At 40.7% G+C, this 16,136-nt stretch overlaps 1 protein-coding gene across 4 annotated transcripts in view; it reads right to left on the reverse strand.

Moving 5' to 3' along the window:
* The window catches only part of TLCD4 (TLC domain containing 4), a 29,987-nt gene extending 20,821 nt beyond the window's left edge, over nucleotides 1-9,166 (reverse strand). Inside the window, exons 1-2 of one of the 4 annotated variants that reach the window (XM_088060479.1) lie at nucleotides 9,144-9,166; nucleotides 332-497 (exon numbers count right to left, since the gene is read on the reverse strand). In XM_088060479.1, the coding sequence (XP_087916605.1) occupies nucleotides 332-486 (155 nt within the window). In that variant the 5' untranslated portion in view covers nucleotides 487-497; nucleotides 9,144-9,166. Of the gene's footprint in view, nucleotides 1-331; nucleotides 498-4,731; nucleotides 4,757-5,013; nucleotides 5,123-5,423; nucleotides 5,599-9,143 lie in introns of those variants that run through there. The other 3 variants (XM_005520962.3, XM_014250836.2, XM_088060481.1) reach the window with 3 other exon arrangements.
* Between the last annotated feature and the right edge of the window lie 6,970 nt (nucleotides 9,167-16,136).

Consider the following 16,136-nt stretch of genomic DNA (forward strand, 5'->3'; position numbering starts at 1 on the left):
TTTTTTATCTCTTCTCTTTAGCAGAAGCATTGCAGACCATCCCTTCAGCTCACTACCTCTCACCAGTAACCGCTTTATTTTTGTATTGACCTTCACTTGGGCATCACTGTCCAACAAAATGTTTAATGTACAGGTGTTAGTAATGCTTTGTTTCCGTGAAGGGGCCTCAATATTTCACATGCATTATTTGTTCAGTGCCTAGAGCCAGCCCTCTGATCTTTACAAACATTTAGCTAATAGGGTCTTCTTCAGTCTCACACATACACACAGGTGGTTCAAGTGTCCATGATTTCAGGTAGGTCATTAACTCCTGCTGTTTTGAACACTCTACCTTGAATTCCATTCGATCTTCCTTTTTTGGCTGAGATTGTTAAAACCAGGTGTTATTCGTGTTGACACCCAAGAACTTAAAACGTGGAACAGGAGCTGAAATACAGTAAAACTGGCAACAGCAATGCCAATAGTCAGGTTGCTGAAGGAAGCCATTGTTCTTCAGCCTGTGAAGAGAAGCAGAAGGTAATTTCATTCTATTCTCCATTTAATTATTTTAAGCAAACACAGAAAGTATTTTTGACAGCAAACTTATCAACAGAAGTATTATTCACTAAAAGTTTCTACTTAAGCATTAACAGTATAAAAGTATGCCCTAGCTTTTACACAAGTGGAATTTTGGTTTTGTTTTTTTTTTTAACATTTGCATATTATACAGTTTTGTGGCCTAAAATTGCATGTATTTCATCCACACAGAAAAGGCAGCGAAGACCACTGACCAAGGCAACTGCCAGCTCGCCGTTTCAAGAACCTCCAAAATTAAAACTTGTTTCATCATTGCCAGATTGACTACTGCCAACAGAATTTTAAAAAGCAACAATGAAATCAGATAAGCACAGAAGAGAGGTTTTTGGGTCAGCCCAGAGAAGCAGCAGCCTCACTGCAGCTCTGTTTGTACACTTTCCAGAGACAGTAGCTCTAAATTCACACTGTGCTCGGTCGAGAGCTCGTGACAGTCTGTAGGCTATCGCATTCGAGCTTGCTTCCTTCACAAAAGCCTAACCTTCGCACACTTTCACACACCGTGGAAAGCTTCCTATCATCAGAGCTGAGCGGATGTTCAGCTACTTCATGAGGTCTAAATACCAACACAATTCCAAACATAAGCGTAGGTCACTAAATGCTTCAGTCATTTTTCCTGAGTCGCCAGTATTTCCAGTACAGAATGGTCTTTTCCCAGAAGCCACAAACTTGTGACATGCATCTCCAATTTGACAGTGGTTTACACTCCAAGACCGGCAAAAATTACAAACTCAAAAACTGTCAATTTATATTAAGTTGAACTGGAAAGAGGAAAAAAAGCCAAATATTCCAAATATTTAAATAATTCTTTTAATACCTATTAAAATCTGCTATCACTTATCTTAGTTTTGCTTAAGAAAATATCTAAAAATTAAATTAAGACTTTTAGGACAGCATAATTTGATTTTATTACAGCAACCTAATGGCCAGCAAAAGTGATACAATGATATAATACATTTATGTCCACCTTTATTTCCCATGCATTACAGAATGAGTGAACATGCCTTAGATTTTTGAAATTGTATCTGCATTGCAGATGGTAAGAAACTTGAACTCCAGAAGGAAAAAACACAGGAAAAAGACCACCATAATAACAAAACAGTAACTTTATAAAAAATTAAGTACAATATTCTCATTTTGGGGTGTAAATGGTGAGTATATTAAAACACATAGATCAGAAAAAGTACACTTTCAGCTTCAAAGATTTAGAAGCAGAAGGTTCAATGGTCTCAAACTTTTCCCCCCTCTACCTCTTTCTTTTCTATTTATTCTCCCAGAACTGAAGACAATAAAAGTTCCTCTGACTAGTACCCACAGAACTCCATGCATAAAAACAGAATGCAGGACAAATAAGAGCAGATTTGCTGAATAAAACCTGCCTCTACCATGTCAATTTCAAGTGCTTACTTCAGACCCACTTTAATTCTGTCCTAGGGACGCCACAATTCTTGGAACACATTTAATGGGCTCCTAGGGCCTACCTTCCTGCCTGCCCAGTTGAACCCAAAAGGAATCCAGCTTGCATGCTCTGGGACAGCTACGCAACACAAATCACAGGTGGTGATCGGAAGAGTCAGTTCATAAATGCATTTTTAATCCAAACTAAAATTTTTATGTAAACACATTGCAGTGCATTGCATCAAACTAACTGATTCCAGTTGTTTTCTCGTGACCTGTTCTAGTGCAGCAGCATATAAGTCCTGCATACTTTTTAACCAAAACTTCCAATTTCAATTACCATCCTGAATATTGAGCGTTCTCGATTCTCCACACACTTCTCCATTTGCCTCCACTGACCAAGAAGACACAAAATACAAACCAAACTTTATATCCTTTTTGAACAGTGTAAAGTACCAGAGACAACAGGTTTAAGCTCAATTTTCTAAAACCTTACAATTTGAAGGAATAAAATGATTTAGTAGCTACGAGTTTAAACTCACTGAGAAGCACTGTACAGTGTCCAGTTCCAGATTCTAACCCCAGGGATAAAACTCTGTTATTACATTATCTCATCTGTAGCAACCAAGTCTTCTCTTGGACCACATAAGGAAAAAAAAAATATCAGTTGGTTTAATTAATGAAGGAAGCCAAAATCCAGGTTAAGTACAATTCTCTTCAGAAAAATAGCAAAACCACTGAGCATTAACAACACCTACTTTTGACTAAAATATAGCAATTCTCACAATGCTACATTTCATTCATCTGCAGCATCTACACTAGTATCTCTGAGTTCCAAAGACACTGACATAATGTCCTGGGCAAGAGAAAACCATGTTTTGTTTTGTTTCCTTAGTACCAGAAGATTATATTAGGTAAGTAATGTTTCAGCTTTTGACAGGTGTTCATTTTAGTACAGATTATGGAATTAAACAAACATCCCTTGAAAGAATTGCATTAGAAGACTAGAGGGAGCTGGTACAGGGAACTCATTTTTAGAGAGGTACTTGCATGGAAAGTGCATGACCTGATCTTCAGCAAATGCCCATGCAGGAGAATGGTACAATGGTTTTAGAGAAGAGAGGCAGACAAAAACTTATTCTCTAAGCCTCTGTGGCTAGTCTCACAGATGCTCAAGTTTTGCAAGCCTGATTTCATATATGCTTATCAAGAGGCTGTTTATGTGTAGTAACTACCAAGTCCAGAATAGTTTTATGTTTTAGCTCAGCAATTAACAGTGTCATATTTTAATTCAACCCAAGGACCAGGTGTAAATACAGTATTTCACACATGTTCAGCTATAAACACTGTCTCATATTTATATTGTTATTTTCTCATATCTCTAGGTTGTTTTCAACTGTATCCTGTTTTACATGAAAATTAACCGGGTTTTACCAGATTTTCATTTACAAGAAAAATTATTCATGTTGCTGAACCTAAACAGCTTATTGTATTGTGATTGTTGACTTAAGACAAGCACAATTAGTTTCTGATTATAATTTTCCTTGATAAGAGGCCAAAGTTAGTAAGCCAGGCAGCTTCAACTACATTGTGGTGTTTTTTCCAAGTATCTTCTTGTAGCTGTACAGCAAAGTCTGATCAAGATAGAGAACTTCATGGATTATGTATGCACAGACACTTTATCACCCAAACTGCATAGTCATTGATTACTGTTCTGTCAGCTGATAGGGGTTTGAGCTAATGGGAGGCTGGGAGGGGAGGAGGTTTAGTGTAACTACTTTGTAATGCAGGAAAAACACTGTAATATACACGTTGCTTCCTCACCATGAGTATTTGCCTTGCTTACCCAAAATTACTGTCTTAACCATTTTGTTAGACAGTAACTACATATGATCAGAACTTTACTCTTGTAGCTTTCCAATGAAGCCTTTAGGTAAATAAATATTACCAAACACTTGAAACTAACATTTTTAAGCAAGGTAGTGCTTACATGGCTACTGTGATTTCAAATTACTCTACTGACCCAAAAACTTTGAAAAGGTTAATAACATAAGTTTTTTCATCACACTTCGTAAGACCTAAAAATATGTTGGTTTTCATTTTCTATTAACACGCAGCGGTTTTCCTTCAATTCTGTTTCTGCTTGAAATTTAGAAGAAAAAACAATATCCATTCACTCCCAATATGATAACACCATGAACTCCTGACAGAAACAAGTTGGCATTTAATGAAAGAGGATAAAGGAGCAGGAAAGCTATCAAGTGTTGTACCATCAAAAACATTAAGCATTTACGTTCTCCCCATCTTATTGTTCTCACACCAATTTTTCACATTATAAAAATAAGAAATGTAACAGCATAGTCACCAGACATGGTAAGAAGGTGCAGTGGAAGGTTTAAGGCCCACAGCCCTTCTTACTTTCTTCGGGGCTGATTTCAAGATGCGTTGGATCAATTTCCAAACAAGATTACACCGTAAAGCTGCTACTGATACCAGGACATCGCATGAAGTACTGCGCTCTCCTGATCCGCTTAAAACTGAAAGCCAAATCCAATAGCTGTAAAACTTGTCAGACCAATTTGCAGAGAGCAATGCTGGACTACCGACTGCTTCCACATTTTATGCCCAGTAATAAAACATCTGCAGTGCTGGAGCTTTGCTGTGCTCTTGGCTCTGAATGGTATTTCCTATGCGTTTGATATCTTACTTAGCTCAATAAACCCCGTAAAGGAGAAACACAACAAAATTCAAGCTACTCACACTTAAGCCGTTCCCTTTTCTATTTAAGGCTATTCACACCCTAAACTCCATTCAGCTTTCTGCTCTTACAACACCAAAGCAACCGGCAGATAAAGCACGCTTCTTGTAAAGCCAGGGTACTCAGGGTGAGGTGGCCGCTGCGATATCATTTGCCAAATTTCCTCAAACCCCGCAAGCGGTCTGGAGCCGCTAAGCCCCCGACAGGGAACCCGCCCAGTCTCGGGGGGCGCGGGGGGCCCCCAGGCTGCCCGCGAGGGACGCTGCCCCCGAGCCGGGCATTACCTCGCCGTCCCGGTCACCCGCGGCGCCCGCCGTTCGCACCGGCCCCGAGCGGCCGCCGGCGGGCGGGCAGGAGCGCGGAGGCAGCGGGCAGGAGCGGGCAGGAGCGCACAAGCAGCGGGCGGGAGCGCACAAGCAGCGGGCAGGCGGCGGCAGGAGCGCGCAGGCAGCGGGCAGGAACGCGCACCCTCCGCGCTCGCTCCGGCCGCGGCCAGGCGCTGCCGCGGCGGCGGGAGGAGGCGGCCCCGTGCCGCCGCCTGCGGCTTGCGGCCCTCGGGGGCCGCCCCGCGCTGAGGGAGGGAAGGGGCCGCACCGCGCAGCCCCGCGGGGCGGGGGAAAGGGGCCGCACCGCCCCCGCCCCGCCAGCCCCGGCCTCTCAGCGCCCCACCGCCTTCCCTCCCCGCCCGCCGCACCTGGGAGCGGGGCTACGGGGGCTGCGGTGCCGCCGCCTCCTCCTCCATGCCTTCCCCGCGGCGTCGGGGACGGGACAGCCCTTCCCGGGCGCAGGATGCTCCGGCGGGGATCGGGTTGCGGCAGTCGTAACCTTAAAGGGGCCGAGCCGCCGCCGCCACCTGCCGCCGGGCTCCGCTCGCCGCCTCCGAGGGGCCGCGGCTTCCCCGGACCCTCCCTCCCGGCCGCCCGCCCCGCGCTGGAGGCCGCCGCCCCCTCTCCGCAGCCGCCCCCGCCGAGGGCCGAGCAGAGCGGGGCTCGATAGCCACGGAAATGGTCCGGGACCGTCCTGCGGCTCCTCAGCGCGGCCCGGGCGGTCACCGGACCGCCCGCGCGGGCAGTGGGCCCGCCGGCCACCGCCGCTGCCACTGCGAGCTGCCAGCGTGGGCACACGGGCCCTGAACGCTGCCCAGGGTACGTGGTGTTGGTGCTGGGGCAGGTTAAAGGCCAGTCCGGCACAGCGCCTCACCTCCCAACAGCATTTTAGTCACTGCGTCTTTCACTTACACAGCCCGGTTGTCTGAAATATGTCACGGGAAAAAATGCTGATGTGACCGCTCGTGCCCTAGGAATCCATTTATGCACTCCTTGGGAGAACTGTACAGCAGAGTCATGGGGAACACACGCATCCTAGAGAGAAAAGGTATTGACAATACTTGCTATTTACTAAATTCAGTGCTGTGATTTATGACAAATTATTTTTTAATTTTGTTTTTAAGCTGTTGTGTTGAAAAACAGAACCAAAGTTATGCTGACAAAATTAAATATGATAGATGTAGTCTTTCACCAACTAGAAAATGTAATGTTCATGACTGTTCCTCTTGGCATTCTTCTGCTATCATCCACATCCTAAACCACCTCAACTTTACACTTCCATTAGTGATTTCTGATCAATAAATTAAAAATTCTAACAAAATAAAGATGAAGGTATTAATATATACTTCACCCTGTAGTTTAAGCTGCAGCTGACAATCATCTGCCCCACTATGTACACTGATCTCTCTTGCAAGACATCTCCCACAGCAGGAATGCTGTGGCTTAAGCCTGAACAGATTGGCTTGTCTTAATGCGCCAATCTGCAAAATGCAGAAACCCAGGTGCTGATTAATGAGGCATTGAGCCATTCCTGCTGCAGAAGTGGGAACCTGTGGGAGGTGGGCAAGGCACACCGCCAGCATCTCTAACTGTTTCCAGCCAGCTTGGCCTATTCCATTGCTGGGCATGAATCAACTACCAGGCATTTGTGTAAACATCAGAAATACTGAAGTTTGATTTCCTGTGGACTTGTGTCTTATGACTGACCAGCTTTTGAATTGATTTTTGTAAACAAAATTTTACAAAACGTCCTCAGACAAGTGAAGGGGATCCAGTTCCTGCTTTCAACCTCCTACCATTTCAAAAAAAGATGGACAAATAAAGACAGCAATATAATTTCAACACAATATCAACACAATCACTTAATTTCTTAGTGAAATTAAGATTAAAATGTCATGCTTTACTCTGATGCCATATCATTACTGATATAAATGAATACTTCAACCTATTTTCTACTACATCTGCAATTTTCAGTGAATCAGAACAGCCACTAAATCCTAAGATCTGCATGGTGGGATCATAAACCACTTTCAAGATGACATAAACCATAAAAATTCCAAGTGAATTTTTTTCTTCCTTAATTCACCACCCAAAGAACAGCCCTCACTTTTTGCTTAATACAGTATCAGTATTCAAAGTTTCTTTACACATACTCCTTGCTCTTTTAAGTTGTAACAGCTAACAGCTGTGACACCAGTACTCCATATGGACAAGTAGTAGACTTCTGGGGTGGCAGAGGACCTGCAGTGGCACTAAAGGCATGAATGGTTGTCCTCGGGCCTGAAGGCACTGGCAAGGACTCTTTCCTCTCATGATTTCCTCTCAAGAAGCAAAGGCCAAAGGCTCTGAACAGCAAGCTCTGGCAGATTTATCTGCTGTGTTTTAAGATATGATTTCTCTCAACTGCCTGAGGTCATGATCATTCTAGGAGAGTACAACAATGAAAATAGTATTTAAATATTCCAGCCTGTGACCTGGAGTCTCCACCGTAAGAGTGTGATAATACCTAACAGAAGAGTAAGCCAGACACTTGAGAGCAGTAATGTCTTAAGCTGAACAGGTAACTCTGTGAAAGACCACTTATCAGAGCTCTAAGCCTCAAAACAACCCACCACCATTATGCACTTAAAGGTTAGGAAGCATCTAGAAGACAAACCAGACTCTCCCCAAGCCTCTGTATCAGGCCTGTGTAGCACACAGCCTACCAAAGAATTCCTTTGGCCCAGTGTTCTGCGTAGGTGAAAGAAACAAGTTTGTCCTGCCTCGCTGCTCTCTCCTTGGCATGAGATCAGCACGTTGTTGAGCACGCAGCAGATTGTCACCAGAGGCAATGGCCTCTTTCAACAGCCCCATAACATGTGCTGGGTTGAGAGCTGCTGACTGCAAAGCTGAGAATGGTGATGCACTGAGGATTCCTGACTGGCAACTGCTCTCCACAAGAGCACACAGCAGGGTACCTCTCACACTTCAGACAAAGAAAATTGGCAAATAAAAAAGAATTAGCTATGGGGAAGCATGAAGGCATTGCAGTAGAAGGGAGATGCGTAGACATGGTTAGATATAGCTACCATATCCAGGGTGCCTTAGATTGTTCGTGTGTCCTCTTTTCCAACCAGAATTGTTTTCCAGGGAGATTTTGAGAACTGTGTATGTCTATGATTCTTGGTATCTAATAATCTCATTATGTTACTGCATATGTCTCAACCTTGGATGTCCCATGTTCAGCAACCCCAAAGACCTCAGAGCAAACACCATAGGCCTATATTCTATAGGCAGTGTAATGCAACAAAACTAAGGGAGTGCTCTACCACTCCTAAAAAGGGTTGAATGAAGAGACCACACAATTACTTTGAGCATTTCCAGTAAGTCCTAAAACTGCAAGTCTTACTGTACTTGCATGATGCAACTGGTGCACTTTTTTCTGCATCAGAAACAGAGTAGCCAAAGGGTGAGATAAAGAGCCACCAGAGCAGTATCACAGCCAGCTGGCTGCTGTACAGTGACCATAATCTGGCTTTCACAACTAATACACCTCTTCCTCCCTCCCTTGTGATGTGCAGCCACCATCTTCCAGCTGCTGCAAACCAAACCTGCTAAATGGCAACTGCCAAAAATTTTCCTGGGTAACAGCTGCAACTTCTGTAGTTCAAGCTTCAGAACAGAAAGGAAGTACTGGCAAAGGCCTTGCTAAAGTGAGCTGCAGAACAGAGATTCAGCCACACAAGGCAAAAAATAAGAGTACATTCCATATTAACATATATGCAAAGCAAAGGTAGGGAGCACAGGGAGATATCATAGTAGCATTTTCAGGTAGCAGCATAATTGTGTTGGCTTCTGCTGAATCATTTATACTATGTAATCTCTTACATAGGGCTGTGCTTCTCATCTATCCTTAGATTACAATAAAACTTCTTGATTGTATTGATGATTTTCAATTTCATGTCAATTACACCCATTAATTCCATAAATGAAGAGCAAATTTGGATAAAATGGATGGGATTTGTTACAACAGGGTAGTACCTGGAAGGCAGCCCAAGAAAAGTAAGTCAAAGTCTACAGTAATCTATCCCCAGCTGAGTTGTACACACCTGTTCCGTACCCTTCTCCTTCTGGAATTACTTTCAGAATGATGCTTCAAGTATGGTAAAAATTTGTTGTCAGATGACTGCTCACACTAAAATCTGCAAGAGGGATATGACTATGAAAGAAAAATACACAGTAACCTTTCCAAAGTATGCCCGTAATTTCAGAATCGTGCTTTTCCAGAGCTGAGCCTCCTACTGCCAAGAATGAACCTTTATCATGATTGCTGTACTGAAAAGTGAGACACAGGTGAGAAAGAAAAATACTTTTGAAGATTACTTCAGTTGTGATTTTAAATTTTCACAGGGCGTAACTAATCTTTCTGATAGATCCTAATGAATGTTTAAAGCCTGAGCAGTTTATGAAAGAAATTATATAACATGGTGTTGTAGAAGCAGTGGATTGAATTCAGTGACCTAAAAAGTGCTCACATTTATTTCTGTCTTAGGAAGTTCCTAGGTCTACCTGCCAGCAGCAGGATATATTCCCAGAAAATCAATTATACATGTAAGCAAAAATATCATGGAGATTAAAGAACATATGAAAGAGCAAGCTCAACTCTTCTTTCAGAACACTGTGAATCAAGAGTAACTTCACTGAAACCAATGAGTTACAGTGGTGTGAGTGAGAAAAGAACCAGCTCCATTGTCTGAAAATTACTCAGACCACCCATGGAGTCCAATCACAGGAACTGCAGGCAGCTAATATTGCAGCATTTAATTCAGAAAGCCCAAGACTGAAAAGAGAAGACTGAAAAGAAAGGATCAGAATTTTGTTTCGGTAAAAAAAAAAAAAACAACCTGAAAAATAGCAGGAAAATGGTGAATGGAAAAGAAAACAAAATACTCAATTTCTAAAAAAATCCTCCCTCTCCAAAAAAAATTTGCATAGACCAAAGAACAAATCTGTATGCTTTGGGCTTTTTTTTAACACCCTGCAGGTACCCAGTTAACAGTGGCTGAGCTGTATGCTTCCCTGAAGGGAAAGTGTTATCTTGGCTTTACAAACAGCAGACACATTTTGTGAGTTGATGCATACTGTGCTACACCTACTCAGATGAGTCTTGCAGAATGAGTGTCACACCTTTCCAGCACAGGTCACTGTAACATATCATACCACATTTTTAGGTAATAATGTACCTTCCCTTTCCCTGCTTTAGTTTATTCCCTCTAAACACACACTCCATTTTTCATCTGAGGTCAGTGAGTTTAACTTTCCCAGCTCCTGTCACCTCCCACTTGGGAGAGCATTTCTGCCAGTAGTACTTACTGTCCATAAGAGAACAAAGCCTTGTTTCTGGAAAGCTGTCTGTTCATGAACCTCTTCCTGGCCCTTCTTCAGTCTTCCAGTTTTTCTGTCTTCTCCATTTATGTGTCTCATCACACCCTGTCTCTTCCATCCATTTACACCTCACCTGCAGCATTACCCTCTCCATTGGTATTATTGACCTGATTAGAACTGTCCAGAAGCCACTGAGGACCTGTAAAACAGCACATTGTGAGCTTACCATGCTGCACTAGAAACCCCTACACTGATGCACCACGTCAGCATTATGACAAGACATCAAACCATATTAAGACAGATGTGCTGACTATTATCCACAGAATTCACAGGAACACAATCTCTCTTTTTCTTTTCCAGGTCGTTCTGTCTTCTCTCATTCTGTCTCCTCTTTTTTTCCCCTCTTCTACTTTTGTATTCTATTTTACTATTACCTTTTCTTTTTCTGTCACTTTATTTTCTTCCTCCCCACAGTTATTCTCCCCTGGCTTCCTTCACTGCCCACCGCGCATTCCTCTGCACATTTTCTTCCCTCTGATGTGCCTGCACAAAGGAGGATAATTCTCAAGAAGAACTGCAGCTTTGTTAGATGTGTCCTTGGCTCTTTAGTAAACAAAGCTGTAACTGGGTGCATCTTTGGGATCTCCAAACCAGAAAGGTCTAGAGAAAGCATTTCATTCCCAAAGACTTAACCCAGAGAGCTCTGAGATTTAGAAAACTTCTTGGTTCCCTAATCTCTGACATGAAGCACACCACAAACAGCAGGAGGAATCTTGAAATAATACCAGATTCTTTTCTTCACATGCACATATTTCCTTTTGCTTTGTGAGTCAAGGCTCTTAGCAACAAGAACAGTAGAACAGGGTAGTGACTAAAATTTGATGATGTCAGAACAGCAGAAAATGGAAGAAGATGTACTTTGTAATGGCATACAATTGGAAAGAATAAAATTGGTGCCAAGCAGTGCTAAAACCAAACAAAATGTTTCCCAATAATTCAACATCTAGAGGGTCAGAAAGCAATCTGGGTTTTAACGTTCTGACTGGAGGTAATTAAAATCAGCATAATTCGAGTGCAGAATAAACAGTGCTTGTTAATACATGGTATTTTATTTTATGTGGTAGCATCAGACTTTCAGGTAAAAAAACAGAGCACGTGCTTTCGATGGCATCACTCATCTGTATTCTAAAGACAGCTTCTAAGCCTTGCTTAGCCCAGTCTAAACTTTGGCACATGCCCTAGCAGCTGCACAGCATGTCACTGTGCCTCTTTCAGCACACACCACAGCATGGAGACAATGGTTTGTGAGGATATTTTAATGGCAGATGTGTTAGCCTGAACAGGTCAAATAGCTTTTTCAGGTAATATAATTCCCTTTGAATGCTTTGTTAATTTTTTCTAGCTTTTTCAGAAAACTTTCTATCACATTTAGTGATTTTTTGATCCTCTGTTGATCTGTAAAATCCTTGTGGAAACAAGGAAGGAAAACAGCTTGATGACACAAGGAAACAACAAAACCTGGGCTAGACTCACTTTATATATATGTCTAAATGCTGTTGAAATCTATTTTAAAATACTGAATAAGAAAGCAAGAAATTGTTTTCCACATAGTTCTCAAAAACAGTAGTCAATAGTATTTGTAATAATTACATATTTTTCAGAGAACATGACTTTAAAACTGATATTTCTTAAATATTACAACTTTTTGATTTAATATTTGGGGATAGATATTAAAGTGGTATCATACCTTGTTTCAAAAGTAAATATAATTTGTCTTAATTCTGTCAGTTTAGGTCCAGAATGTACTATTAATTTTTCCTTTATTACTAATAATGAATTCTAGCAAAGCCCCTGTTTTTTAGCACTGCTACTTGTTAGTATTGTGACTATTTTCTAATTCTGCATTTGGACTATTGTAGATTCTTATCTAGGATTTAATTGTTAGTTTGCTTTGATATCAGGAGCTCTAGTGCTTCCCCTCCCAAGGCCTTGTTCTGTATATTAATTCATACAGACATATTTCTGTTCCTTTGGCAATTCTAGTCATAGGAAGGATATCATGCTCTGTATTGTTCTTTCAAATCTAAGATTTCAGACAGCAGTCCTGATAAAAACATACAAAAAGTCAAGAAACTACAAAATAAATACAGCAGTGCTAAAGTATGGAAGGAAAGCTTACCTTTCAAATCAAGTGAGGAATTTTGTTTAGGCTTCTACTTCCAATGACAATATTCAACACCACACCTTACTGATTAGACAAATACTAGAAAAATACTGACTGTAAAACCCAAGAATACCTAAAAGTAAAGAAAATACAAAATTAATCCTAATTCTATATGTGAGATGTATAGAGATAGATAGATAGATAGATAGATAGATAGATAGATAGATAGATAGATAGATAGATATTTAAAAATGCTAAGGTGGAAGAGTTTCACCATGAAAATGTATCATGCAAACATTTTGAGTGGATTTGAAAAGTCACTTTGTGAATTGCATCAAATACATTGTCTAACTGAATAAATTGCAGAAAAATTGCATTGTGATACACACAAATTAGAATATCTTGGTTGTGGTTTTTTTCAGTGTTGCCCATATACTTTTATTTTGTTGAAACATACTCATTTTTCTGTAATAACTCTATCGGGACTGCTTGAAGAGCGAACATTTCAGCACCTGTTCATCTGATTTGCTGAATAAGAGACATTACATATCTGGAGTGCCTCTGGCAATGTCCTCTTTTTCTGTTTGGAAATTATGCTCCAGTGGAAACTCACCACTGAAAGTGGACACTTTACAATTAAATGGAAACTGGACAACTGTAGCTGCACATACACAGACCAAAACATTCCAATCCAGTGCCATGTTCTGCAGTGCCAAGTTAGCTCTGGCCCACAAATATATCCACTCTTCAGCTTCACTTGGAACAAACCTGGTTTTTCTTTTGTGTGTACAGTACTCTTTAATGATGATTGCAGTTACAAACAATTCATCAGTTAAATAATAATAATGATAATAATAATCATAATCATCAGGACTTATACAAGCTCTTGGCTTGACTATTAGCTACTTAGCAATTGCTTGTATTTACAGTTGTATCACTCCTTAAAAACAAATGTACAATCAAAAAGACAACATATTTTTTTCTTCAAAGTATTCTAGAAAGAATGAAATCTAGAAAGTATGAAATCACATGTAAGGTTTCTTTTTGGAAATTATTTATATTATTTATTTGTTTTAGTCAGTATTAGTAAATTGGAAGCTGACATAAAACTTGTGTTTCCACATGTGTAAAGTTTTTTCTTTTCAGTAATATATTAATCACAAGTCAGCTAAATAATTAATACTATAACTTAACTCTAAGCAATTGTCTCATTACCACTGTTTAATTCACAGGCGCTGGAGTCGAGCAACTAACTCTCTTGACACCTTAACGATGCATTAAATTCACAGTAACTAATGCAAATGGTTTATAATTTCCTAACATTCATTAAAACTGTAATAAAGGCAAGGACATTCTTTCCTTGTACTGTCAAACGGATAGAGAGCAGTGTTACACATTAACTGTGGCTGATGAAAAAAATTGGAGTGGTATCTGTTTTTAAATCTTATCACATAATTAAAGAGTGTTAAAGTACAGTGCAGAAGGCAAATTATATTTGCAATAGCTGTACTTTAAACTGTGCCAGCTTTTTCTTAACAGGGCTTACTGTGCTTGACATATTACATATTTTAACTGAACAGATAGAAGAAAAAAAAAGAATTTCCTATTTTGAAACCGTAATATTTTGTGTTGAAATAATTATACACAAGCATACAGAATTTAAAACACTGAGGTATGTTCAGCAGCCCTTCCAAACTCTGCAAAAATTTCAATTTATCTCCATCAAGAGCTAGTGAAGTCATTACATCCAATTCACTTCAATAGTACTTGATCAAATCCCCAAATCCACCGCCATACCTGGCAACATCCCCAAAACAATAGTCAATAAATGACATATTTTTAAACACAACTGCATAAAGCAAAGATGAAAGAAAAATGTGAGAAGAAGAAAATGAAAGACGGTGTAGAGCAAAACCAGAAGACATCTTCCCTTCTCTTTTAATATGACCAGTCATTTCCTGCTCCAGCATGGCATTAATTCAGTGCTAGACTTTTAGAAACCCAAACAGCTCAGAAAACTGTCCTCACTTTCAGCTGAGTAGCATTTCCTTCCAGAGGAGGGTGTCAGTTCTGCTGCATTTTGAATGCTCACAAGGAGAGGAGGGAGAGAATGCAGAAGGATGGGGTGCCCTTTCCTCAAGCCTAAGAATGCTGAGGGCTGAGCACTCAAACCCAGAGCCGTGACAGCAGCAGCAGCCCCACAGCTGCCTGGGTTTCAGCCTGACAGGAAAAGCTGTGCACCCAAAACAAGCTGATCTATGTCCCTGCACAAGCAGTGGTCAAGTTTTCTGACAGCAGGAGCCCAGGAAAGGCTAAACCAATGTGCATTTCTCCTCATCGTCCTTAGAGATGCTTACCTGGAAAGCTCAGAAAAACCCCAGTCAAAAAGCAGCAGTGAATATGTAGAGAATCCTACATGCTAACCCCCAAATATCCTGCAAGTTTCATTTAACATTACAGATCACAAGACAGATTTTCAGGAGACTAAGAATAGACTTCAAATCTATTTTTAGGTGTGTTTTTTTTAAAAGGCCCTATTTTTACAGGCACCCAAGTGACCTCCAGGCCACTCAGTACTTCTAAGAAACAGCAGTCTCTTTCTCCTGGCCTTTTGAATAGATAGAAGAGCATTCTTTTATATTACATTACATTAATGGGACTGCTCCCTGAACACTCTACCCAGTAATTACAACAAGTTGCATTATGTAATTTCAGTGCTGTCTACTACAAAAGTTTCTGCTTCATAAAAGCACACTCAGAATGCACCCAAAAGGTTACGACACCGTGTGTCATCAAAGCCACACATACCAGCCCTCCAGACATGCTCTCAGATGCAGCAGGTTAAAGAAACATCAGCTGGCAGTGTGGTCATGCCTGTTAGAGAAAAACATTATCCTTACAAATTGCTACTTTGATTCTAAATTCGTACATGGTATTTAGACCCAAACAAATTTCAAGAAACAACCTCCTCTCCCACTTCCAAAGACTATTTTCAGAAAACTTGACATTGCCAACAAGAGGGAAATGTTTAAATAGTGGAGTGAAGGATACCTTATTTATTGAGCTGTTGTAAACTCACAACCACTTTGCTGTGTGTCACTGAAAATTAAAGTGTACAGAAAAGCAAATGTGAATGGGAAAAAAATTAAAATTTTAAGAAGTATTTAATACAGAATAAGTCTCATTATTTGGGGAATTTGGTTCCACTTTTTTGGTATTTAGCACAAGCATTGTTTAAGTGTTTGCAAGTGCTGTATTTTTATGTCTGAACAAAAGAAACTCAAATATATACGAGAAATGCCCTTATACCAGGAAGCACAGCACTAACTGTAATGTTAACATAAATATTACAGCTGTTATTGATTGCAAATACAAATCAGATCTTCTAAGATTACATTGCTTTAATTCTAAGGACTCATAAGAAAGTGAAACTGTACTTGGCCCAAAGCAATTGAAAGTAGCCGCTGTCTAAAGGGACACATTTTGCCACAGACTGGCTCTAACATCCTAATTCTGCCTTCAAGTGACATCAGCCAGTAGTTTGTCTCCAGTT

This window comes from Pseudopodoces humilis, chromosome 10 (assembly GCF_049639895.1).
Source record: "Pseudopodoces humilis isolate 2021_Gansu_Grassland_sample_001 chromosome 10, ASM4963989v1, whole genome shotgun sequence".
Lineage (NCBI taxonomy): Eukaryota > Metazoa > Chordata > Aves > Passeriformes > Paridae > Pseudopodoces > Pseudopodoces humilis.